The sequence below is a fragment of the Molothrus aeneus genome, chromosome 1, assembly GCF_037042795.1.
Source record: "Molothrus aeneus isolate 106 chromosome 1, BPBGC_Maene_1.0, whole genome shotgun sequence".
NCBI lineage: Eukaryota > Metazoa > Chordata > Aves > Passeriformes > Icteridae > Molothrus > Molothrus aeneus.
In genome coordinates, this window is record NC_089646.1 from 106,128,445 (window position 1) to 106,154,414 (window position 25,970).

Here is a 25,970-nt window from a genome sequence, read left to right on the forward strand (position 1 = left end):
ACATGTGAAAACTTCACTTAGATCAGCACTTGAATAGCAAGGTCTCTACTCAGAATTCTGGATGACCTAGAAAGATTCCTAGCAGCTGTCATCAGAGTTAAAAGTACCATGGGAAGTTACAAACTTAGTGTTGCTTCCCAGAGGCTGTTTGTTGCAGGTGTTTACCACACAGTGTTTTACCACCAGTCATTACTAACAGGCAACCAAACAGGAAGTGGAACATGAGATTGTTTCAGAGGTCGAGTTTCCTGAGGTTGAAGCAAGCTGGCTTTGATGCCGTGCACATAGCGAACACTGAACATTAGAATCAGTTTACAACTATTAGCTGCAATAACATTGCTTTAGAATAACACTGAATGTAAATCCTGATTTGATACCATGGCAATTCAGGTGATAAGTCATTTGCACCACCACCTGAACACTTGGCTAATCTTAGCCTTATCTAGTAGAGAGACTTCCTTGAACATACATCGAATTGCAACATGGGCCAACAGTTTACACTAGCCCTCAGACCTGCCACAAACCTCTAGAGAAGACGGTAGGCCAGAACAACCAGTAGCTGCTTACTGGAGCTAGTTCTGGAGTGCTTTACCAAGGCTTTCTGCCCAGATGATTCCATCCACTTATGCAGGAACAATACTGGTTCTAGCACATCCCAGATCTACTCTGTAAACATAAATACAGCAGACAAACCTATGCATCCTCCCCTCTTCAGCATGAGCCACCTGTGTTAATGTGGAGCAGCACCTAGCCTAGGCAGCAGCAATGCAGCTGTAGCTGCAAAACAAGAGTGACCTCCACCAGATGCAGTATAGCTTCAGTTCAACTGCTGTATCTTATTAGTATTAGGACTAGTTGTCAGAATAAACTTGTTTTCTCTTCTTCTAGAGGTGTTAAATAGTTCCACTACTGTGCAAAGGCCGGCCAAAGTTCAATAGCAGAATACTGCTCAGTATCACAAGTATATATGTAGCACACAGAACTGTTCAAAACTTGGAAACAGAAGCAAAGAGAGGTCTTGTTGACTTACCATGACAAGATTTACTAATGAAACTGCATTCAAGCTGATGCCCCAGAGCCACATCACTCCAAACATGTTGACGATTATCATAGCAATAGTTATTGAAACCACAACAGCAGCCCATACTTCAAAACCAAGAAGCACGGTTGTCACCAGAAATATTGAACCCAAAGAGATGCAGAGGTTAAAGATAGCATCGTGCACAATTGTCAAGTATTGTTCATAGAAGACATAAAACACACTGTAGAAAAAAGAGAGGTTGTCATTAGCCATCTTCCCTTTGATATGCTAATATTAGATTAGCTTCTTTGCTAAGGAAAAAGTAGTTCTCCCACCCCCCCATAGAAGTCACCAACAGAAACTGGCTTCCTTGTATCAGTGGAATGTCATGTAACAGCCATCATTCTGTAGGAGTTCACTCCTCACTAAATAAAGATCATGGTCTCAAAGCCAGTGTAATTCCCATATTTCAATATAAATAGCTACAGTAGATACCAGAAGGCAGGTGCTCAGATCCACTGTGGTATCTACAGGAGCTACTGCAGATGAACCCTAAGCACAGGTAGGATTCTTTGATGCAGGGATCAGTATTTCAGATGCACAGATATCAACTCCAACTCAATTTCAGTGTGGTACTCTTATACTTGACATTTCTGTTGCATTTGCTTTACATTTAAATAACTTATCTGAAGTCAATACATTCAGATCCCAGGTTGCAACTACACATGTCAACATATCTGCTTAAGTATGAACTATTAAACCCTACTATGAAAGCTAAGAAATGCCACAAAATGGAGTCATATCTACCTTTGTAGTGAAGGATTTAAATTAGTTATCAATGACAGTAGAAAGAGGCCAGTGCTATGGATATAAATTATATCTTCCTAGTTTTACTAGAAATCTCCAAGTCTCTGCATTACCTTCTGTTAGACAAAACTCAGGTTTTCAATATGTTAATAGCCAGCACCTTTTCTGCATTGCTCAAGCATTTGTCACCAAGGCAAGATAGATCTAACCATACCTGTAAGGAAACACCCGGTAGTTCTTCTCTTTGATGCCCATGGTTTCAGTAATATTGTCTGCTATAATCCGAGCTTTCCTCATAGCATCAATAAAATCAGATGATGTTTTCAGTACAGTATGGTAAGTCATAAAATAAGTGGCTCCAACCTCAGTTTTGTTGTTTATAAAGTTCACAGCAGAGTTATATGCAGCATGTCCTCTATAAAAACAAGTATCAGATGTCAGCACCATTCACATTTATTAGCTTTTGTAACAAATAATCTTATGGAATGCTTTGAGTTGGAAGGGAGCATAAGATCATCTATCTAGTTGCACCTCTGCCATGAGCAGGAACACCTTCCACTAGACTATAGCTGCTCACATCCCATCCCACCTCACTTTGAACACTTCCAGGGATGGGGCACAGCTTCTCTGGGCAATCTGTTCCAGTGCCTCACCATCCTCAGAGTAAAGAATTTCTTCCTAACATCTATTCTAAACCCACCTTCTTTCATTTTAAAGCCATGCCTCCTTTTTTATCACTACACCCCCTTGTAAAAAGTGCCTCTCCAGCTCTCTTGTAGGTGCCCTTTAGAAACAGCTGGTAGTTGTTTCTAGCAGTTTCTAAAACTATAAAAGCTTCAGAGCACAATACATTTCAAGATTGCACAGGATATTCTAGCACAGACTGACAATAGATATTGTCTCTCTTTGTACAGGGGAAAGCTGCTGTTCCATTTAGTTGATGATGCAATTGGGTTTTTTTCAGAAAACAGTACAGAACTGGTGAGATGTCAATGTTTGTACAGCTTTTAGGAGGACATTAGACATAAAACCTCCAGACAAAACCCAGAGCAAATATCTTTCACACATTGGTCTAAGCAGGGTCCATAGAATAAGGCTCTTACCCTTTGCCACATTTAGGATTAGGGTTGTCCGATAGGAACATTGGCAAAAAGGTCATGAAGTCTTCACCCTGTGGTCTCTGCTTGCCTTCTTGAGTCAGTGGTCGACAACGAGTGCAGGATGGATCGCTGACTGAAGAAATACAGGAAGGAGGTCACCTACAGGGACAAGCATTCTTTTTCCTAACACTAGGAACTTCTGACTTGCATTACTACAGGATACAATTCCATAAAAAGCATTTTGACTGATGAACAAACTGATCCATCCTGAAATTCCATAAAAGGTTTGTAGTCCTTAATTTGATTTATTGCTACTAAGGCAAGGACTGTCAGAGAACTCTTACTTTATCTGAAGGACCTGAACAAAAGCAGAGCACCAAGTTTGCGTACTCTAAGAAAGCCAACAGAAGGATCAGAATTTTTACAGCAAGTTATATTGGCTGTCTAGGTAGGCTGTTTTCAATCTGCAGCATTCCAGTAGAATATTTAAGCTCACTCAAACAGCAGTTCAAATAAATTAGGAGGACAACTCAAGAGGTTCCTACTTACAGTAAGAAAAGGTATTCACTTGACTCATGCCATGAGAAAACGTTTTGGCTGTGCAACTTATAAACCAAGCTAATCCACTAACAACAAGATGGATGCCAATACCTGAAGCATTGCAAAACTGTCCAGTGGTATTGTAGACTCTGCAACAAGATGACTGCGGCTTCACCCAGTCAAAGTAGTCATCAATCCAGGACGATGGAGCATAGCCTATCCTTGTGCTAATAAAAATAACACAACATATCCATCATCAGTAACTTTATGTTTAATTCCAAAACATATCACATGATCTCTCCAATTTATGCCATGTCAACTCATTCTTGTCAAATCTACTCAGCTCTTCATATAATCCCATGCTCCAGTACCCCATCCAAGAGCCATAATGCTCAGGTAGCTCAGAACACTGCAGCTAGAAAACAGCAGGAGCTTTTTCACTGCATCCTGTTCTGCTGCCAAGCTCAACTTTCCATTCTCCTGCCCACTCTGTTCCCCATCCTATTTCACACCCTGTTGTCTCAGTTTTAGAGCAAAGCTCCTCCTTCAGTTAGGCTGAAATGAACTACACTGGAAGGAATTGGGAAAAGACTTCCTTGAGTTGTTAGTTGCAGATAGAATTCCTGCTTAGCCTCCCTAGGCTAGTCTAGTTTATTCACCAGGTTTAGAAGCTGAGCATGCAGCCATTTTCCAGATCATCATAACCCTGCTGAGAGGTTCTCACAAGTTATCCTTACTACCATTCCAAGATTCCTTGAAGGATCAAGCCACTTTTCCAAACCCAAGTACATCAATATATCCCATCAGTCCATACAAGTTTTATCCTCATTCTAGAAGACTGTCACAGCTGCCTCCAATCCCCTTCCCTCCCAAACCCACAATATAAAGCAAATAAAATAGAATGTCTGTTTATGACCAGCAGCTGAGCCTGAGTAAATCAGGAGGACACGTTGCTCAGCTACATCTCTTCCATGCAACTATGAGAGACAAGCATGAAAGACTTACTAGCTACCAATTTCTGCAGCATTGAAGACTTGCTGGACAAGTGAATCATTATTACATCCTGTTCCACCACACACCATGTTCTGCCCTTCCAAAGTGGTGTAGTTGTGTCCTTCTTCTAGGACAAAGTAGACAGGGGGACCCGCATGCAGGTACTTGCTGATGTGGCTGAAGTAATCTATTACATAGGAGTCCTTCAAGGGAAAGTTTTGAGTTACTGTTATGGAATGTTGAGGTAGCACAACAAGGTATCAAGGTTTCAATTCAGCCACAAACTGCTGAACAGTGACATGATCCTAAGACTTACATCTGGCATTGAGAGAGACTGATCCAGCCCAATCTCTACATTGTGCATAACTGCTGCACTGAATGACAGGATACCCACAAACACTGCTATCTGCAAAAAAAGCAAACCCACGGACTTGAGAACTGTACAGAAACAAGAGGCAATAGGAGTCATTTGTTAAGCTAATAGGAACCATGCAAAGAGGCTCTACTTTAAATATGCTACCCAGGCTTAATACAACAGTGGTAGTACAACATAGCTACTCAGGAGTCCCTTTGGAACTGTAAGGAAATTTATTCTTAGAAATCATCAGTGAAGGTTACAAACACCTTCTGTAAATAAGCATGGTAACCTTAAACTGAATCACAGATTCATCAACAACGCTCTGGATTAATGCAGTGTAGAAGCCAATACATGCTGGTTTTTTTACATAGGCTAAAGTAATTTGATTGACTGCAATGCAACTCTTAAATATGGGCTTTAGACAATCCACAATCAAGCCTCTATTTACTGAAATACTTTTGCAGTTACAAAAGCTTATTTCTATTCTTATGCTAAGAACAAAAATACTAGAAGCTTCATTTGTTTCACTGTATTGAAGATCTTTCTTCCCTATTTAGGCCTTCAGGCTCACTGCTCTTTTGCTCAAGTTTAGATGACTGCTTACTTGAAATAGATTATACATACTACTATTGGTCTCATCCAGTCCTTAAGCAGATATGGAGAAAACAGATTTTTGAAGAACAGAAATAACATGTTCTCAGAACGCTGGACTCCACTCATTTCTTCACTGCTTTTGATGCAACACAGAATATCCAGTCTATTACTCTGAAAATGGATTAAATGCCAGAGTTAGAGCAGTTCTGCAGATGTCATCATCCCTGTGACACTGCAGTTACAGGTGCACTTATACTCACCTCTTGACGCTTGATATCCAAGCCCAGGAGACTGACGAAGCAAGTGACTTGAAGGATGAAGTCTATGAGCACAGCCATTCCAGCAAACAAGGAGAACGTGCGAACCGCTGGCATCGTAGACAGTGTCCCTGGAGGAAGTGACCCAGTTTGTTAAGAGAGCTCCCTTCTCCTAGAAATGCACCAGCATTTGCTAGACAAACATCCAGTTTAAGTGGTAGCCTTATAGCAGGACAAAGAGCCTTTCTTTCCAGAGCAAAGGAAACAGCCCATACAAGCCTGGCTACAGCTGCTGTCTTTGACCTATTTAACAGCACTGAGGCTGTGCAAAGGAGTGACTAGTTCTAAGCCATTTCTCAATCTCAAATTTAGGTGCAGACTGTGTAACAGGGCAGTTAAGGAGTGCGGTCAGGCAACATCTTGCTTCAATATTAAGCCACTTCAATGCAAGTTGATCCAATGACAAATTACTCTGCAGGTAAACAAAGCCATTATGAAAGAAGACCAAATTATACTTGTAGGGCAACAAAAGATTTACCTCTAAAACATTATAATGTGAGCCTCAAACAAATCTGTCATAGGGGCATTTTTCCAACCAAGGGGCATTTTTCCAACCAAGGGGCATTTTGGCAAGATGAATAAACGCAATATAGGAGTTCATACACTCTGGTATTTGATCTATTCCTAAGGTCAAATTGAGACTTGTCAGTCACTGCAAGTCAGTAAAAACCTCCCGTCTTTCAGGCTGAAAGGCTTGACAGATTCAGAGTTGGATCTTTTTAACTATGCCAGACTCTTAAAGTACGCCAATGCCTATCCCCAGCAGAAGTTTAACTTGATATTAACAATGAACAACTAAGCTAAACAGCCTCTACAAATTCTTATTTTGCTTTTATATTTTAGTATTGCATTTATTCTTGAAACATGCAGTTATGATAAGGCCCTTATCTTCAAACATTAAAGGAGTCTTACCAAGAAAGAATGCCACAGTCTCTGAAAAGGATGAGAGAAACATACTGGGTGCCACATCTCCCAAGACTCTGCCAATCTGTTTATCCAGAGTTTCACCCTGAAGGCGTTCATCTCTCTGTTTTAAGGCAATGATTTATTATTATTAGGAATCATGCAATTTATAAAGCTATTTCATATCACTTCAAAAAACCTGAAACTTTAAAAATATCCTAAGCTATCTTTTGTTGCATCCACTGCATTAACAAGAGTTAATTAAAAAACAGCTGAGACTCTCTAAAGCAAGAGCAGCCTGAACATTACTTGTTGTCTTGCTTCAAATTTAAAATCTAGTACTAAGTTCAGTACTTCAGGTAAAACTACACGTGTGACAGAGGCAGTACCTGTTTCAGTGGGCTATTGAACCTGTCAAATTAAAAAGCTTGTTACCCACTAAGACTTAGTGTCAGAAGTTCCTAGTCTTAAAGCATATAGTTTAGTTCATGACTACTGCTTACAATATGTTTAAGTTACAAGTGATCAAAATATCAGTTGTATTCTACAACTATTTTGATATAAAGCAGCAATATGAAAAATGCAGAGACATAAATTAGGGTTTTTTTGTGAAGGTAGAAGGTACACTGATTCTTGTCTTTCTACAACTCTCACAAGATATCTTGTGAGAATCCAGAGCTGCTCACATTTAGCTGAGCACTGGAACACAGAAGACTTCCTTCTTTAAGTTTACAGCCTTCAAAAATGACAGGCACTTTTAGAAGAATCTGTATGCAAGAATAAATACCTGAAGTGTCTGAACCATAATGAAAATGTTGTCCACTCCAATAGCCAGCACCAAGAAAGGAATTACTTCTATCACAATCAGTGTCAGTGGGATTCCAAAGTAGCTGAAAATGCCTATAGAACATGCTACTGAGCTCAGTACAATCAGGATGCCTGCAATGCCCAGAGAGATCTTCGAATCCACCTAAAAAAAGTTGTACTGAACATCAGCCAAACAAGCATCATCCCACGGAATAGATTACTGCAAAAGCAAAACATTTCTAACATTTAGTCTAGGTAGCAGAAAACATTTCATGGTTTTTTTGAAGATTCAGATATTAAAAAAAAAAATTATCAACCCTGAAGCTGCAAGTCTTAAAGCTGATGTGAACTGAACATCAAGTGAAAGAACTTAGCTGAAACTCTGAAATACACATGAATTGTCTAGCAGAAAAACAATGCTCCCCCTAATTCCTGCCCATGAAAGACTCAATGCTCTAATAAAAAACATCAGCATTCTGCAAAAATAGTTAAGTGACTTACAGCTATCAGCAAGCTCTAACTTCAGTCTTTATGGCAATGAAAACTATACACATACCAGCAGTCTTCTACAGCTCTGGATGTGTCCCAAAGCTATAGAGATGTAGAGGAACATCACAATATAGCTTATCAACACAACGCTAACATCACTGTTGCTTTCGCGGTTAATCTCATCTTCAATACTTCGTTCAGCAGAAAATGATATTGTTAAGTTTGAATTATTGTAGTTCTTCAAAAAGTTAATAAATCTAAAAAACAAAACCAAGAGGTTGATCACACTTTAAAAGGATAAAACATCTTCCACTAGAAATACTTGGAAGTCAGTTGATGGCAAATTTACATCATCTGTGTGGTACAAGAGTACCCTGTGGCCAGACAGTTTGAGGGGATCTTTCTCAGTTTTAAAAGAGAGGTGCTGGCTACATGTACCTGGTACTCTTCTTTAAAAACTAGAAATACACTACATTGAAATACTTTCCATGTTCTCTCTAGTGTTTGAGGACCAATAGCTACTTTGCATGAGCTAAGCAAAACTCTAAGCACAATTTTCCTCAAAGCCAGACCTAGAAACACACACATGAAAGATGACTGCAGCTTGCTTACAGTACTGGAACAATTTATTAGCCCTTGTTTCAGTTCCCCAGCTTGGAAGGTGCTTGTGACACAGGCAGATGCTTGTCATACTTTTATCTTGTCACAAACTGTCTAGTACAGTAGTTTCTATCTGAACAGACAGCCAGAGCAGCTGGCCTGTGTAAGCTAGCTCTTCAAGGTGGTAGAGGGGATGAAAGCCTTAGATGTTCATCTGGATGACATTTTTAAAAGTTAAAGAACTACAGCATCAGGCTCGACCTTTCCACCCATGGTTAATGGTCCAGTAAATTAAAGAGTCTACCTGCGTAATTCTAGCCACAATAAAATAAATAATTTCTGAAGTTGCTTATTGGCAAGTACTACTGGGCTAGATGGTCACTAAGAGGACCAGAACCTGCGTCTCAAAGCAAATTAAGTGTGCCAGACAAAGTGAAGGTCTTATGACCAGCACAGTCTGGTTTTAACCAGTTTTGCTGCCTCTTGAAACATCCCTGTAGTTATACTGAAAAACTGTCAGTACAGTGCAGGTAGGCTCTAAATCAACACTTAGAGCTGCTTTAAGTCATGTATGCATTTCAGAATACAGGAAGACTACTTACTCTTTTTCCCATGCCAAGGCTTTCATCAGCTTTTTTGAGTCATTGTAGTAGTTATTGACAGGAAAAGTAATAACAAGAGCTGTAGCATTATTATAGTTATCATCTATAGAAGAAATAAAATGTTTGGCATTAAAAAAAATGGAACTTACTTTCTAGTATAGTAGATACAAATAAGTTTAAAATTAGCATTGCCCAAAGCAATCCCATCCCTGCAACTCCACTGAACACCACTGAGTTCTCAAACTACTGAAATAAGAACCAAAGCTGATAAGCACTACAGATTTCATTCCAGAGTAATTATTCGTTGTTTAACATGTTCATCACACCACAATGTTACATTGTTGCCTAGTTGGACAAAAAGCTACTTTATAACCACTGCTTATGACTGTCCATCTAATGAGAAATGTGGCTTCCTAAACACTGTACCCCTTGCATACTCAGATATTACTCAAAGCAAATACAAATCCCCTACAGTTTAATAAATAAGCATTTGCCTTTAAACACTATTTCAGATATATTAAACACAAATATACTACCAAGTTATGTTTAATTAGATAAATTGCTTGAACAAAATCCTGGCTTAAGAGTAATTATGAAAGAATTTCCTTTTGAACACTTTAATCTATTCTTAACTGCTTTGTCAGATCAGTAACAAAACTTTATTCTAACTCAAAGCAAAATACACATACATCCCATCATGTAAACCTGAGCTGCTTCATGTCTTTATCTTTTACCAGGCCCAAAGCAGACCAAACATTTGTCCTGTTGACAAGTATGCTCCAATTACAGATTGCTTGCATTTTGCACTTCCAGAGTAGTCTGCCTCCAATCCTAGCACTGGTCTACTGAAAACTTACTTAAAACACCCTTACTTACTGAAAGTTTAACAAAACTTCAGTTTCTCTGGACTGCATTTAAACATCTGTGTTAAATGAGAACACAACTTTAGCACCAAGAACAGCACACAAGAATGTACTCTCAGACTTATGCTCCAATACTGTTTTGCCACTCACCATCATATCCTCCCAACACCAGCCACGGAAATACAGGTCCACCAAATGTTCCTAAGCAGGGATCGTGAAGCAAGCTTGTGTCATTCAGTGATGCTGGAGCCCTAAAGAGATCACCAGCAATAACTGTTAGCTTCTGCATGACAGCTGAGGCATAAAACAGTAAAAAGCACAAAACAGTAAAAAGCTGTTGTGTTACAACTGAAAATCAAGACAAACAAGACAAAACTGCTAGTGGTACACTGCCCTTGTGCTGCTTTTGCTTTTAATTTAAACCCAGTTTTAAAGGTCTGTGCCTTACAGCCTTTAAGACAAGGAGTACCTTCTAACCAACTGAACTACAAACTAAAGAGAAAGCTCAGAAACTGGTCTTCTGTTCAGAACTCTTCAGAAGCATTGAAAACATGTTTAAGTAAACCAGAACCAGTATCCACACCAAACCAAGCTGAACAGGTAACTTGATTAAAAAACATGCAATTGTACTGCTCACCGAACACAATATAAGAAGTGAGTGTGGTAATCAGCATAGACAAAGAACTCATCCCCAACAGTGTGATCCAGAACAGAATGGCTGTTCTGAAAGTAGTTGAGTACACTCAGGATAGTGCAGTTGTTGTTGTAGGGAGCAAGAGGAGCCAGGCAAATGTCCTTCAGCATTACAGTCTCATTGTCATAAGAAGCAGTTATGTTGACAATAGCATCTTGCAAATCCAGTACCTTTAAACAAAACAAACCATAGTTTAGGAGCAGCATAAGAAAACACTTCCTTTGCAAGACAGGACTTAAGTGCACAATATATTGTTGCAATTGCCAGAGACAGAGGCACATATCAACAGAAGCACATTACAAAAACATTATTTCTGTGTTCATACTGTGAACAGAGACTTAGCTTCCAAGTGTCTCTCTAACAGAAAGGTTTCCAGCAAAAAGCTTTTATAGTAAGGCTATGATTTTTAATAAGAATATCTAGTGACTGTTTTCATGGATACATAACATTGCAGGTGGAAGCCAACTCCATGCGGTTATACCTGTTAAGTATGCTTAGGTCTTTGCTCTTGGTAAGTCCCAATTACCTGATGGAGAATATCTTTGGCAAGGGGAGGCCCAAAAGGTACATCTTCTCCTGATGGGTAAGGTGAGTAGGTGTCTGGGTGGCTCTTTGGTGCTTGAATAATAATTTGTTCAGTACGGAAGAAAGGTCCAAAGTGCGTGTCAAAGTATTCCTTCTCCTTGCGGGCTTGGCTGCTTGGGGCTGACCAAAGATCTACAGGATTTGTAGTTGCTTTAATATATACAAAGCCTGAACAGCACATTGCAATGAAGACCACAGAGAAGAGGATAACAGGACGTGGATTTCTGACACAGAAAGCCCCCCATGATGTAAATGTCATCCTCAGGCCATTCTCAAACCTTTCACCAAGCCTTTCACCACAGGTAATGTTTCCTGCAAGAGTAAGAAAAACAGTAAATATATGAGAAGTCAGTTAAGTAGCATTTTCTTAGAGTCCACTCCGAAAGATGAAATTTTATCCTAACTGTTTGTAGGAAGCACCAGAAGCTATGTCTCCACTGACAGACAGATCCTGGGACCAATCCCTGACTGAAGCCAAGGGGCAAAAAACAGCTCGTACTTACGCTGCCCCTTGTAATGTTAGGTTGTGTTTGACAGCAGTAGGGGTAGCAAATAAAGCTAAAATATAAGCAATAAAACAAGCTACCTCAGCTGGTACACAAGTTACAGTACAATATACTTTAAATTATGCTTTCCCAATATGCTTTAAATGGATACATGGATGAGTCAAAACATGATCATGTTGTCCTCTCTATAATCCCACAACAAAGCTCTCCAGAACTTCCTTGGAGCTTGGCTAAGATCCATGAGGGGAGTACCCAGGGCTTTCAGCATCCAGTGAAATAGGGGTAAATACTACTCTAAAAGAAGAGAGATACTGGTCAAAAGGCTAAAGGCCCTCTCAGAATGGACTTTTAGCCTAACAAAGCTAAAACTCCAGAACCCAACCACAGGAAACAGATACAGTTAAACTGAGTTTGTAATAAACCATTACTGCTATCCAAGACATACCATTGTCACGGTGGGAATTCACAGAAAAGGCTACATTGCTGTCAATTGGGGTGTAGTCTGAGACAAAGTGCCGCCTTCTGCAAGACAAGAAACTGTGTTATCCTGCTTGTCCAAAAAGGCACCTGTACTGTTTGTACAACAGTCTCCAGCTTTGTGATCTTTTGGAACACCATGTCAGCTATCTTAAGAAACTTTTTCAGCTTACATCAAGCACAGATTCTTTATGCACATTTAGAAGATCACTAGCATTAACAACACAGAATCAATTTAAAGAAATTCTTTAAGTTGTTATTTGCAAGAGATTTTTACATTAGAAATATGAACCAGGCATCTCAAACACACCACTTCATGATGCCCACTAAGAGAAGGCAGCTGAACATATCAAATTGTCATACCCACTATCCTTTTCCAAGCAGACTTAATTCTTACTATAGAGCAATTTCGGTTTTCTGGTTATAACTGAACAACCACAGAATCAGAATGGTTTAGGTTGGAAGCAAACCTAAAGATCATTTAATTCCAATTCCCCTGCCATGAACAGGGACATCTTCACTAGATCAGTTTACTTAGAGCCCAATCGAGTCAGGCCCTGAACACCTCCAGAAACGGTGAGTGCCCACCCTCTTCCACTGATTCAATACCCTTACAGGACAGAAATTGTTTTTCAGATCTAATCCACATCTACTCTCCCTCAGCTAAAGACCATTGCCCCTTGTCCTGTCACTACATGCCCTTGTGTAAGAAGTCCCTCTCCAGCCCTCTTGTAGCTCCCCTTTAGTTACTGGAAGGTGCTGTAAGGAATCCCTAGAGCCTTTTCTTCTCCAGGCTGAACAGCCCTAACTCTCTCAGCCAGTCTTCCTAGGAGAGGTGCTCCAGCCATGTGATCAAGGGTGATATGCTATAATTACTGAAAGCTTAGCTTTCATTTAGTTTTTTTCAAAATAGGAGACTAGGAAAAATTATTTATTACTTAATTTGCAATACAGCAATGACTGTTTTGTTGTGAATGTCTGTTTTCACAGACTTCTGCGTACTTAGTTATGAAAGTTGAAGAATAGTGTATGTGATTCTGTAGCTAAGAATGCTATGACACATATGCATCAACCAAACCAACTTCTGCAATCTTTTTACCCTTTTTACCAGGTTGTTTTAGCTGTTAGAACATTTTTGTAAGTATATGTGGCATTTGCTACAGAACATGACTTTTGGCTGGCTGAAGTAGTCAACACATAAGCATCTGACCAGGGCAAAGAAGTTCTCAGAGATAAACAAGTGACTTGCAGGGATTAGCATTTTGAATGCTTTACCTGTAACACCAGACTCCAAAAACTAGTGCAAAAAATATGAGTAGAAAGCCCATGTATGAGATCCACATGATGACATAGACAGCATCCAAACCAAACAATAGCCAAGGGGGAGGCAATGGAGGGGGCTGAGGTTTTGGACCACAGACAATTGAACAGTCCTGACAGCTGCATGGTCCTGTTGAATCATCCATGGACTCATTACAGCCTTTGGTAGCATTATTCATGGGGTTCATTCCATGGACAGGAACATCTATGAGAAATCACAAGTTGCAGAGTCAGTTTACTACCAGGAAAAATTCAGACCTTCCCAGTTACACGAGTTAACCCTTTATATGAAAGCCCACAGCCCCTGTGTAGAGCAGCATTTCCTGGTCTTACAGATGAAGAATCCACTGCCTTTTCCACAGCAGGTACCAACTATTTACAGTTGTATAATAATTAATTGACTGGTCATGTCTGTAACACTTTGGTCTGTAAAAGTAATAAGCACATCCTTCTATCATCCTAACAATGATTTGTCATCCCTCTTAATCTATTCAGATTGTGAAATGTGTAACAATAATTTTCTGTTAATGAAATCCTCCAGGATGAGGGTACTGCCCATTTCCCAAGGAATACAAGTAGCCAGTTACCTAGGCTCAGTCTACCACAGAGTTTTAGAGATTTCGACAGTAAGAAGCTGTATAGAAAAAACCCCAAAGTATGGTTTCCAAGCAGAAATTTTAAAAAAAGTAAGTTAATCTCACATTGCCTTGAAAGCCTCTGACTGCAGACTTTCATTGCTGGGCAGCTGTTTAAACATCAATGCTCTAGCCATAGCAGCCAGCCTTTGACAGGAGTTTCAAAGGCCAGGACTATTCAGTTTCTTACCTGAAAAAATTGGAATTATGCTGAAAGGAGTTTGTCCATTGTCTTTACTAAACATGTACTCAATCCAGTTGGTTGCATTGCAGTCTTTAACATCCTTCCCACACAGCAACCCCAGTGCTTTAACATTGCTCGATGGAGCCTCCACATCTTTGCAGGCATTATACATTGCTGGGAAGAGTCATTAAACCAGTGTTATAATTTGAGTAAGCATTCCAAGTATTTCCAATATTACAGACTCCCCAAGTTCCAGGAACATACTTATAGTTTTCAAGTAGAAATATCTTGGGATAGTGAACTAATACTTTCAGTTGTATTTATAGTATTCAAGGTTGCAATGCTTTGTTACAGCCACCTTGCTCTGAGAAAGCCACTCAAATCTGCATTACGCTAGAACCTACTTTTCTGTTTGACAGGAAACATTACCTAATATTATTTTCAGGGAAAGCTATGAAAACCATTTAAGGTACTTTCAACTTGTAGGCCGTATATGATTATCAAGTGTCTCAATTTTATTAAAGTTTACTGCAAAAAGCATAAAAAGACTGAATTAATGCTTTAAGTTTGCTACAAAAATCAAAATACAACCCCAATGTATTGTTCTATAAAAACATCTGATTTTGACAAAGGACTAGACAGTCCATTTCAAGACTGAGTACCTCTTAGAGAACCATTGTGTGTACAAATTTTATTATCATGCTTGCCAGACTGTTTTAGTATCAGGTAGACTTTGGACATTCAATACTTGGCAAAAAACTTTATTTTTCTGAAGTTAAAGTCATCAGGGTTATCAGCTATTAACTGTTTGTACAGATGTTCATCCTCGACTGAACCTTTAAAACATTGTTATTTAACAATGTCAGTGTAATGAACGTCCCCTGCCCAGGCAGAAGTTAAGTGTTCCATAAGTTTTAAGGGGGACCTACTGTTACCTATGTGATGACTCAAACTTCAAAAAGACAGAATTAGGAGGGGGAAACATCTCTCTGACTTTCTGAAAAAGCACTGGTCTTGTTACCTGGACAAACACCAAGGTAAATTAACAAACTGCTTACTCACCATTTGCGAATCGATCTCCAATGAAGTACTGCAGCTCTGTAATGCTACTCTTGTTCTCTTTTGAAACGGGATCATAGTAAGGTATGGTGCTTGTAACATTCAAAAAGTCAGACTGCTTGGGACTACAAGTCAGTTCACAGAAGAGGTTTATCAAGTTGTAAAAACACGATGGACATCTGGAAGGAAAGCCAGTTGGTAGGAAAGCCAATGAACAGCAATCAGATTAAGAGGTAAAGGTGCTATGTAGGTCAAGTCAGATACGCCTTGCAAATATAAACATTCTGCTCAGAGCAACAGAACAAAATATTTAAATTCTGTAAGATTTTAATCAGCAATATGACAATTGTTGTTGATGCTACAGATGAACAATTTTAAGCACCATAAATCACTAATAAAATTGCCTGCCTCAAATAGCAGATTCAAACAATTTTACTGGAATTTGAAGAAAAACTTAACTGTTGCTAGTAAAAAGACCTAGACTTCTTAATGTCTTAGTAAGAACAAGACCAAATGCTACACTGTCACCCTCTTCTGAAGATTTCATTAGATAAAGTAGCTTGAGGCAAGCTAAGGGAATGTTTATTCTTACCAGCTAAATCAATCCAGACTGCAAGTAGTTGTTTCATGACATTGCAGCCTGCTGCTATGGATAAGAAAGCCACTCCAGCAGCTTGCTCCAATAATCCTTTAATGAAATTACCACTTTTTCTCTTTTTCTACAGTCTACTTGAAGACAAGTGCTTTGTTATTCTATTATAAAATTAGTTGCTTTGCCATTCATTAGCATACCTGGAGAGAAACTGCAGAGGCAGCTGCAAGTTATTTTTCAAAGTCTGAAGCTGATGAACATCACAGCAAGTGCTAACATTGCCAAAGAATAAACCTGGACAGAGTTCCTTAAGAAAAAAACAAAAAACAAACAACATTCAGATCAAGAGGAAAGGAAGAAAAAGCATGTTTAAGACTTCAGAACTCATTTTAATCATGGGGTTTGCATCAACATATTTCAGAACACAGTAGCTGTTGCTGTGGGAGACGCATAGGAGAAAAACAATCCAGCAAACAAGATTTTTGTTTAGAAACTGGAGAGAAGAATCACTTTTTTCACTTCTTTTATTCAAGGCAGCACTTCCTTTTGAAAAGCTCCTTCAGATGATCTTTAGTCACCAGGGTCTATATATAGAATGATAATGGCATTTGAGAGCCTATTGGTAAGAGGACAACACATGTTTATCCAAGTTGAAAGTATTCCTGCAGCTTATCCTCAAGTACTCCTTCTGGATAGTATCAGACTTTAAAGTCTCAGAAGGCAAGCCACTAACCATAAAACCACTGATTACCTGGAAGAGCTGCTTGATGTTCACTTTGTAGAAAAGACAAATGCATTTAACATAAGTATAACTGATACAAACATACAAGAACTGTACATTAAGTCTCTTCAGAAACAATACACAACAGCAGTTAGCTCACCTACATATTTAATGAAGTCACTCCTGTCACCAGTCTAACCACTGTTTAACTCTGTAGTTATTTCACTCTTTAAAGCTTTGAACTATCAGATGCCAGAAGGCAAATCTGGCAATATGCTGTGTTGTGCATGAAGAGAGAGACTTCTCGTATCTCTGAAAAGAAACTGGGGTAAATTACCTTAATCCAGTTGGACCTGAGAAATCAAAGATAATCTGTTTACTTTCTCATCAGGTTAGGATGAGAGGTCATAGCACAGGTCCAAAAGAACCCAATACAGAATTCTACTGTTGGAGAATTTTTTTTAGCAGCAAACCTACAAGAGAAGCTCACCTGCATTAAGTCATAGCCATCTTCTGGTAGTGCTATTGGTGGCCCATCATAAGCACAGTTGTACCTCTTGTCTCCAGAAGCAACTCCACATTCTCCATACCAGACACACATTTGTGGAAGTACCTAATCAACAAAACAAGTGATTAACTGCAAGGAATAGTTGCCAAATATCTCAGCTATTGTAGAATTTATGTGCTACTACTCCAAAGGCACTTGCAGTCCAGATGTGATAACTTCCTGCTAATTAAAACATCAGTGTGTACTACATAAAGCACCCATTAACAAAAGCAGGTGTTTTTGACATGGTGCACATCACCACTTATCTTCAGCTCAGCTCCCCACCTTCCCTTGATCATTACAGAAACAGGAGGTGCACAACCTATAGTTAAGATCAAGTACAAGAGTTACTTAAGAACCTAAACAATACCTGAGAAACATCTTCAAGTAGAAGGTGATTTAGAAAATAATTTGTTCACACAAGACAACACAATAATTGTTGGGTTAAAATGTCACATTAGACCACAAGTCAGTGCACATGGAGAGAAACTTATTGCTTATGTGCAATCTCACTTCCTTCTGCCACCTCCTGATCCTTCCTGAAAACTCATTACAGTGACAGATTGAGGATTCTGAAACAGCAGCACAGAGAGGATTCTGAAACAGAACTTCATAGCTCCACATCTGCCATACATATACTGTCACAATCTCAAAGGATGCCCTCCATCACCACTTTCAAGCCAAAGCATGGAACATTTAAACGGGATAACAGTGCTAAGAAAAAAACCTCATTTTAAAGATGTTTTAATTTAAGGGACTATTGAAAATTCAAGAAATTTGTTCTTTATTAAGTGCATAAAAGAAATTGAAAAATGGCAGTGGCACCTTGAAAGTCTTTTATTTTTGTTCAGTGGTACTGACACTGAAATATCTGAGATACTAAGCCAAAATATTTATTCTGAACATTAAAACATTTATTGCAATAACAAGCTATTTACAACAAAAGCTTTAATACAGCTCCAAAGTTTTCCTACCACCTGGGCTGCAAGCAGACTGCATAAACATTTACTATACTTCTGCCAGCTCTGATCAGGAGTTTGCTTAGTACAGTTTGAGATATAACTGACCTATTTTGATCTCCTAAACAACCTTGACTTAGCATTTTAGAGACACCCTATGTTGTTGCTGCAAGGACAGACTGCTGTGCTTTGTGCTTGACCACGAATAGTATTATTTACCAACCAGAGAGGCCCCTGAAAGGCTGCCCTGACAATACCCAAGAGCTACCTAGAAACACAGTGCCTCCATAACATCCATTTTTGTGCTGAACAACACTGACAGTTCTTCGAAAAGTACATCAGTAGTTGGCTGTTTATCAGGGAGAACAACCATCATTAATTTACCCAACCCAAGACTTGTTTCCTCCTTTCCCTAACCAGGGCAACAGAGGCCAACTCAAAGTTACTCACTGCAAGTCAGGTCTAAAAGTCAGTTTAAGTGCCACTCATCTAGACCACCATTTCATTTGTATATTCTAGCATGTCTTCTAGTTAAACCCACAACCAGCTGTTAAGTATTACCATGTTCTATGATACAAGCTGGATAACACCCTTTAAGATTTGACTTATAAATACTGAATGTTTAACACCAGTATAAGCCAAAAAGTCAAACTTCCATAACTTGTCGACTATTTCTCAAAACCCCATTGTAAATTTGCTGATGCATCAAGTTAATCTAAGAAGTTAATACTACTATGATGCAAATTTAGAAGTCATCATCTTCAACTCTGCTTCCTCACACCTATATGCCCCAGTTTTAACAGCAAACAATCTACTAGCAGTGGAAATGGTTCTGCTGTTTGTACCAGCATCAGAAGTGAACTGTTTCTTCAAGAGGAAGCACAGATTCACTACTATTCTTGCAAAAGGGCAAGGAATTTGGAGCTGCTTTGCAATGCCTGTGAGAAAAGTATCTTCAGTATCAGGCTGGCTTCAGTATTTAGTCTAGAATGATTTGTAAGCATCCTTTCTAAAAAACACTTTCTGTGCTTCATTACATCTTCTTATCTAACACTTCTTATTTTTTAAAACACACAAATTCATCAACCTACTCTTTAGAGAAAGATTTTGTTTCTTCCAGAGTGGAATGTGTGGGAAACCTGGTAATGCAGTTAACAGTTACAAAAAACTTATCAGGGCACCTCTTGCATAGAAAAGCTTGAGTAAATTTCAGCTACCATGTCAGTCTGGCTGATAGTTCAATTGTTTTAAAAACATTATCTGTGTTTCAAGGCAGCAACTCCTTGGTTATAGCTACATGGATATAAAACATAATACAATCTGTCTTATGTTTATAAATTTACCTACAAGGCTTTTTGTCATCATTTTCAGAACAGAACATAAAACAACTTACTTGCACATGACACTTGGTAATGTACCAAAAGGTACATTAAACAGCTAAACACAAAAGAAAAATAAAGCAAGACAAAGTTCGGCCTAGTATTAGCTTACATTTGAATTTGGATAAAGAATTTCAAATCACATTCCTGAAGTTCCACAGCAATAAAACATACAATGGAAAAAACAATGTTTGCCACTCAAACTTCTAGCCTGTTTAAAAAAAGCTGAACAGATCAGCTGCTTTAAACTATTAGAAGAGCAACTGGGCCTAGAACTGCAAGTCTGAACACTCTGTTTCAGTATTAACACCAAGAAGGCAGTTTCAGAAACAGCTTAAGATTTTACATTTATGCCATTACCTAGCAAGATTTCACTAATAAAAGCGTGAGTTTGTCCCCTGAACCAGTAAGCTTTGGGGATGCTTGATTTACAGTGGTTGAACCAAGTCAATAAGCCTAAAAAAACACCAAATCATTATGCATCAATAGCCTAAATTGAACAAGACAGCTCTTGAACATTAACAAGCAAACAGCCTACTTACCATTGAGTCAGCCCCAAAATACAGGAGAGGACTGGTCTCCTATGGCTGAGGCAGCATTCAGGGATACAAATAACCATGTAACTACTCCACTGCCACAGATAAGATAGAGCTGACAGTTCTTCCCTCTGAAAACCCTCTAGTAAAAGCTAGATTAAGTTAGAGAGTAAGACAAGCACTTTGCTCTTTCCATTTTTTCAGAAGAATGCTCCTATGAGGGTAGGGTGAGATAGGGATGACTAAGTGTGGTTGTAAATAACTCATAGTTGACAAAGCTGCTGCTGCTTGCAGTCAGACTTTTAGGTCAGATAGTTGTTCACCTGGCTATTAAGTTTCTTAGGTGGGTGAAAGCCTAGCCCCAAAAGTAACAGAGAAATACTATGTTGAACCCAACTGCCTTCTAAACAAGGCAAAATACTTAAAATACTCCATAAGTAACACAGGGCTAGTTCATGGTTTGGGGTTTTTTTATGCATGTTTTCCTTTTAAGATCACATAACTAAGTACTTCATATATCAAAATGGGACTTTCCTAAGTATTTCATAAAGCAACAGCAACATAACCTTAGATAAAGGCTGTTCCTTCCTGCCTCTAGCATATCTTAGAAAGCACTTGTCAGTACACTAACACCAACCCTCAGAACATCCTCAGAGTTCAGAAAACTGTATTCCTATTTCTGGCAGGCTTAGCCTGTTTGAAGAGAAATTTCACCTCAGGCCAAGGCTCTAGGAGCCCTTATAAAGAACTTGCACATGAGCAAGTATGGGCATTCTACAAAAGTTCTGTTAAGAGTTTTCTGGTTCCCAAGCATTATCACTCCTTTGTAACAGAACTAGTGTTCCAACAGATCATAAACACATTTAATGCAGCCCATGTTTCTTCAACTGCAGGTTGAAATAAACTGATAAATTCTGATGCTTCCAGCAGCATTCACCACCACCAATGAATACACAGCTGTTAAGGAGACAAAGAACAATGATGATGCTGTACACAGAAACAGCAACTGTTTGTGGTCTTACAAATACCAGATGACAAGTGAACACTGTTTGATTCTTCAAACTAGGATTACTAATGTATGGAAAAGGCAAGAGCATCAGATACAGCTGTTTCCCTTTCCTTCATCTAGGATGATGCATCTGGGATCTTGCAGAGCAAAAAGATCAATCCAGGAAAGAGCACACTCTTCCCCTGCATCCCTTAATATCTGCTATTGCCAACCAGGTTGAGAGTTCTAAGGAAACACTACACCACCCTTAATAAATGGGTGGTGTATGGGTGATGACTGGTTTATGGCATCAGGTGACCAGGTCAAATTCAGAGATCTGCCCCAGAAGTTGTGTGTTACCTCACAACCCTTCCTCTGGGGGAAACAGGTGCATGGACTAAAGGAAACTTTACAGGTTTAGTTGTTATTCTTTGTCTCTTTCAATAACTTGTTGAGAGCCACGCCTTATCTGCCAAGCTCCTCCTGTTCCTTTGCTCACCAGCCTGTTTCCTTTCAGATGGAAAAATCATTACTACTCCTGGTCAGGTAAAGCAAGCCACAGTTCTGGAGTTATCCAAGAGCATTTCAGATGTCACAGTAAAGTCAAAGTCAAGAGAAAGCTGCAATAACAGTAATAATTCAGAATCTGTGGGGACAAGCTGATGTTAGCTGCAAGGATGCATGCATGATCAGGAATTGCAGGGGCCCCAGCTAGCATCTGTCTGCAGCTAAGTCCATCTGCACCAAAACAGCTCTGATGTCCTGCAGGTTAATAATAATCATGCACCACACCTAGATTGTTTTGGCTACTGCCCAGCTAGGTACTACTCAGTTCTACCAGTCACTCCCTTCAGTCATCTCTCCCCTTCTGAGGCAGCTTCCTCACCTTCCATCCAGAAAGGCTGAACAAGTCACTCCTGATTTTCCAGGAAGTAATTTAGATGAAGTGGTTACTGTCTTGTTCTGGAGCTACACTGCCATCCCTGACAAGGAAACTGCTCCAAAGAGACATTTCAGAATTTCATGTCCAAGGTCAGATAACACCACACTGCAGCCACTTGGCACGAGCAGCACTTGTCATTAACACTTTCCCATGGGATTTCAGAAAATCAAATATAGCTTGGGATCCCAGCTGCTGATAGGAAACTTGTATCCAACCTTGATTAGCCAGTGATTTAACAGCTTGTGTTTTAGTACAATTATACAAAGATCAATTGCAATAGTGGCCATTAAGCACACAAACACCATCTAGTGCATCAGGACATTCATAAGAAAATAAAATAGTAATGGATAGCTGGCAAAAATCTTGTACCATGTACTGTTCAGAGTGAAAGATACAAGCTGAACACTTCAAGTTCATTGTGAATACATACGTAGTGGCAAGACTGAGCTGAAGTGCCACTCCAGTCCACTGACTGCTTTGAAACAGAAAGAAACATGACATAGGGCACTTTGGATTACAAACATCACAACTGAAAGCACAAAACCATTACACTAGCAGTACACTTGAGGGAGAGAACAGTTTACCTTTACAATGCTTCTCTCCAGCAAGCATCTAACACTAAATAGGCTCAGTCCAACTGAAGGACCAGCTTCTCTTTGAAAGATATCAAGGGTCCTCTTTGTGAAGTGTCAGGCTGTAAATAAGAGTTAATGGCAAAGATTCCCAATAAAACCAGATTCTGCCTTCTTACAGTACACAACTGAGACTTGCATGATTAGAGTAACTTTGTAATGTTTACTTCGAGGGACCACAAAGCCTCTTCCCCTAAATATTTGGGAAACTTATTTCAAGTTCCTATAGGTCAGTATCCTCTTGAAAAGGAAAGCATTCTGTCATTTCTTTACCAGCCTAGGACACACCTCATTGCTCCAAGATGATATCTCCTCCAAAAAACATTACATAAAGGTGCATTGGTTAGCTGTGAAGTATCATTACTTACTCCACTGAAGATCACGAGTCACAACTAACAATCACCTTCTCCAGTGCTAAGAGAAGAATGAATACCTTATGTTCAAGCTCTTAAAAAGTTTTTTTCAAAGAGGATATGAGAACAGCACATACACAAGATGACAAACTCCTATGTTTAAAAAGAGCTAATCATAAAACTTGACCTAGAAAGTATGTTTTCAACGTAGGTAGAGAGGGAAAGAAAGCCAAGCACTAAGGCTTACAAGACACTCCTTGTTTCTCCAGAGGAATGTGGAGTATCCCGCTCCTATCCTGCGCTACAGCATAACAAACATGACTGAGAGGAGTGAACGTTTTACCATATTTTTTCCTAAAGCTCTCAAGAAGTCCAACATACTCTAGTCCTCGATTTTAAGGATATATGTAGTCTTACTACTGGCACATAAATAAACAGCAGCTCTCAGTCCGCATGGATCATTACTTCCAAGAAGCCGTCACCTAGCCTAAGTTACACCCCAAGCAAAGCGAACCAGACACCGACGACATCTGCAAGCCTCTGCCGAGCATGTGACTGCGTGGCCACTCACATGCACTGGGCATTGCATAACCAGGGCACGCCACGGGAGCATCCCGGGGCTGCCGCTGCCGCCTGCGACCGCAGGGGACGGGGACCGGGCAGAGGCTGAAGTTCGCGGGTGCTTCCCGGCGGGCCTGCTGAGCCACCGGCTGACAGCCCCGTCCCACGGGGACCAGGGGCACGGGAGAAGTTGGGCGAGCCCCAACGGGGACGAGGAGGGGACACCCCGGTACCTCTCTTCAGCTTCGCGCCGCCCCGAGCCCAGGGCCTAACCCGGACCCCGCCGCCTTGATCCAGCCCCGCCGCCTGGGACACCCCCGGTCGCGGGACGCGCAGGGGACACCGCGGCTCCCCCCGCCCCAGGGAACACCCGCGGGATCCCGCTGCCCACCCGCCGCTCCCTCTCCTCGCCACCACGCCGGGAGGCCCGGCATTCCCCACTCCACGGACTCACCCGCACGGGCGACAGAAGCAGGAGGAGGACGAGGAACCCGAGGCCGCCTCGCCCGGGGCTGCCTTGAGGGGTCCCCATGGCGGCGCGGGCTGGAGCGCGGATGACCGGCAGTCGCTGTGGGCAGCAGCACGGAACAGCAGCGGAGGGAAACAGGAGGAGGGCGGAGAGGCAGCCGCGCCAGCGCAGTCTAGAAGGGCCGCTCTCGCCTACCTGGGCGGAGCCGCCAGCCCCTTCGAGGAGAGGCCGATGGCCGCCCCAGCGCTGCCGCCAACCGCAACCGCCGGCCCACCCCCCAGCACCGCCTCACCCTGCACGGCCAAAACAGGAACACCCTCCTCGATACCACCTCCCTCGTCACCGCCTGCCCAGAAACACCGCCCCCGGCACCGCCTTCCCCCTCACGGCCTGCCCAGAAACACCGCCCCCGGCACCGCCTCCCCAGCACGGCCTGGCCCGGCGGCGCCGGGCGGGGCTCCCGTCACGCCACGGCCGCTCCGCGCCGCCAGGGTGCGGGGCGCGATGCTCTGTGGGGCCCCGGTGGGAAGCTCGTCCCGGTGCGGGAACGGAGCCGTGCTCCTCCGGGATGGACCATCCCGCCCAAGCTGCACCGGCAGCCGGGCAGCGGCATCGTCCCCGCGCGGGAGTGTTAATCGCGTAGTTTGTAAATACCAAAAGTCTCGTTAAAAACCTTTGCATTTGGGAAAGCGCCTTAATTGGGCTTCAAAGCCACTGCTTGGTTATTTCTGAGGACTCGTCGGGCAGCCCTGCGTGCCGTGAGGGTGCAATCAGATACAAGGACCGGGGGGTCTGGGCTGCCCGGCCAAGGGCCGCTGTCCCGGGGCTGTGCCCGCTGCCCGTTCCGTTCCCGGCTGGAGCTGACCGCTGTCGCAATCAGCAGTTCTGGGAGTGCTGGCTGCGCTCTGCCAGAGCTATCTGCCTGTTTGGGCTCTGTTGCCTTGGGCTCTGCTTGTTTGGACTCTGTTTGGGAGCATTTCGGGACCTGTCTGGGAAGAGGCACAATAAAAGCAGGGTGTGAGGCATTCCCGTGCCTGCAGTCTCTAATTTCCCCACCTCTTTATTGCCTTCCTCGACAGGTAATTCGCATTGCCGTGCTGGAATAAAACATGTAATTTAGCTGATGTTGCCATCTGCTGACGGGAACGCAGACTCGTCTGGGTGTCAGAGCCAGACTGATTCGGGCTGCCGTGTTGGCCGGCAGCCTCCCCAGGGTCACGGTAATCCGACTTTCGGCTCAGGGTAGAACCCGGTCAGAGCAGGTGGCTCAGGGAATTGTCCTGCTATTAATAGCTTCAGAGATGGAGATTTCACAGCTTCTTTGGACAGACTCTTCCACTGAGTGACCACACTTGGAGTAAAATGTTTTCCTGTATCTAAAGAGATTTTCCATCTGTAGGCTATTGCCTCTTGTGCTGTCATGGTGCCTGACTGAGAAGAGTGTGACTCCTTCTTCACATCTTCCCGTTTGGTAGCTGCAGTGATTAGTAAAATGTTCCTACAGCCAGTACAGCCAGCTTTCTGCTTCGGGCTGAGCAAACGCAGCTCACAGCTCCAGCAGCCCCGGCTGTTGGGGTGGCAGTAAAATAGATTTTGCTACAGTATGTCAGTATCTTTTTTTTTTTTGTCTGTTTGTTTCCTTTTTTCCTTCCCTTTTTTTTTTTTTTTTTTTTTTTTTTTGGCGAGGGGGCATGTGTTTGGTTTTTGGGGTTTTTTTCTTGTTTGTTCTGGAGAGCCTAAACCTGGACACAGCACTTCAACTGCGTCTGACATGTCCCGAAGAGAGAAAGAACCCTAACCCTTGACCTACTGACCACCCTCTTGCTGATGATGCAG

At 41.3% G+C, this 25,970-nt stretch overlaps 2 protein-coding genes across 2 annotated transcripts in view; one reads left to right on the forward strand and one right to left on the reverse strand.

Moving 5' to 3' along the window:
* NPC1 (NPC intracellular cholesterol transporter 1) overlaps positions 1 to 24,239 on the reverse strand; it is a 26,423-nt gene extending 2,184 nt beyond the window's left edge. Inside the window, exons 1-22 of the mRNA XM_066562439.1 lie at positions 24,120 to 24,239; positions 17,258 to 17,380; positions 16,247 to 16,353; positions 15,458 to 15,633; positions 14,402 to 14,569; positions 13,532 to 13,781; positions 12,225 to 12,301; positions 11,215 to 11,585; positions 10,632 to 10,858; positions 10,145 to 10,245; positions 9,132 to 9,234; positions 7,997 to 8,186; positions 7,421 to 7,603; positions 6,643 to 6,757; positions 5,674 to 5,801; positions 5,444 to 5,584; positions 4,778 to 4,867; positions 4,474 to 4,664; positions 3,580 to 3,695; positions 2,932 to 3,061; positions 2,043 to 2,243; positions 1,031 to 1,262 (exon numbers count right to left, since the gene is read on the reverse strand). Coding sequence (XP_066418536.1) covers positions 1,031 to 1,262; positions 2,043 to 2,243; positions 2,932 to 3,061; positions 3,580 to 3,695; positions 4,474 to 4,664; positions 4,778 to 4,867; positions 5,444 to 5,584; positions 5,674 to 5,801; positions 6,643 to 6,757; positions 7,421 to 7,603; positions 7,997 to 8,186; positions 9,132 to 9,234; positions 10,145 to 10,245; positions 10,632 to 10,858; positions 11,215 to 11,585; positions 12,225 to 12,301; positions 13,532 to 13,781; positions 14,402 to 14,569; positions 15,458 to 15,633; positions 16,247 to 16,353; positions 17,258 to 17,380; positions 24,120 to 24,197 — 3,498 coding nt within the window. The 5' untranslated portion in view covers positions 24,198 to 24,239. The remainder of the gene's footprint in view (positions 1 to 1,030; positions 1,263 to 2,042; positions 2,244 to 2,931; positions 3,062 to 3,579; positions 3,696 to 4,473; positions 4,665 to 4,777; positions 4,868 to 5,443; positions 5,585 to 5,673; positions 5,802 to 6,642; positions 6,758 to 7,420; positions 7,604 to 7,996; positions 8,187 to 9,131; positions 9,235 to 10,144; positions 10,246 to 10,631; positions 10,859 to 11,214; positions 11,586 to 12,224; positions 12,302 to 13,531; positions 13,782 to 14,401; positions 14,570 to 15,457; positions 15,634 to 16,246; positions 16,354 to 17,257; positions 17,381 to 24,119) is intronic.
* LOC136554394 (uncharacterized) lies at positions 24,196 to 24,777 on the forward strand. Its single transcript, XM_066546349.1, has one exon. The coding sequence runs from the start codon at positions 24,196 to 24,198 to the stop codon at positions 24,775 to 24,777; it is 582 nt and encodes a 193-aa protein (XP_066402446.1).
* The last annotated feature ends 1,193 nt before the right edge of the window (positions 24,778 to 25,970 follow it).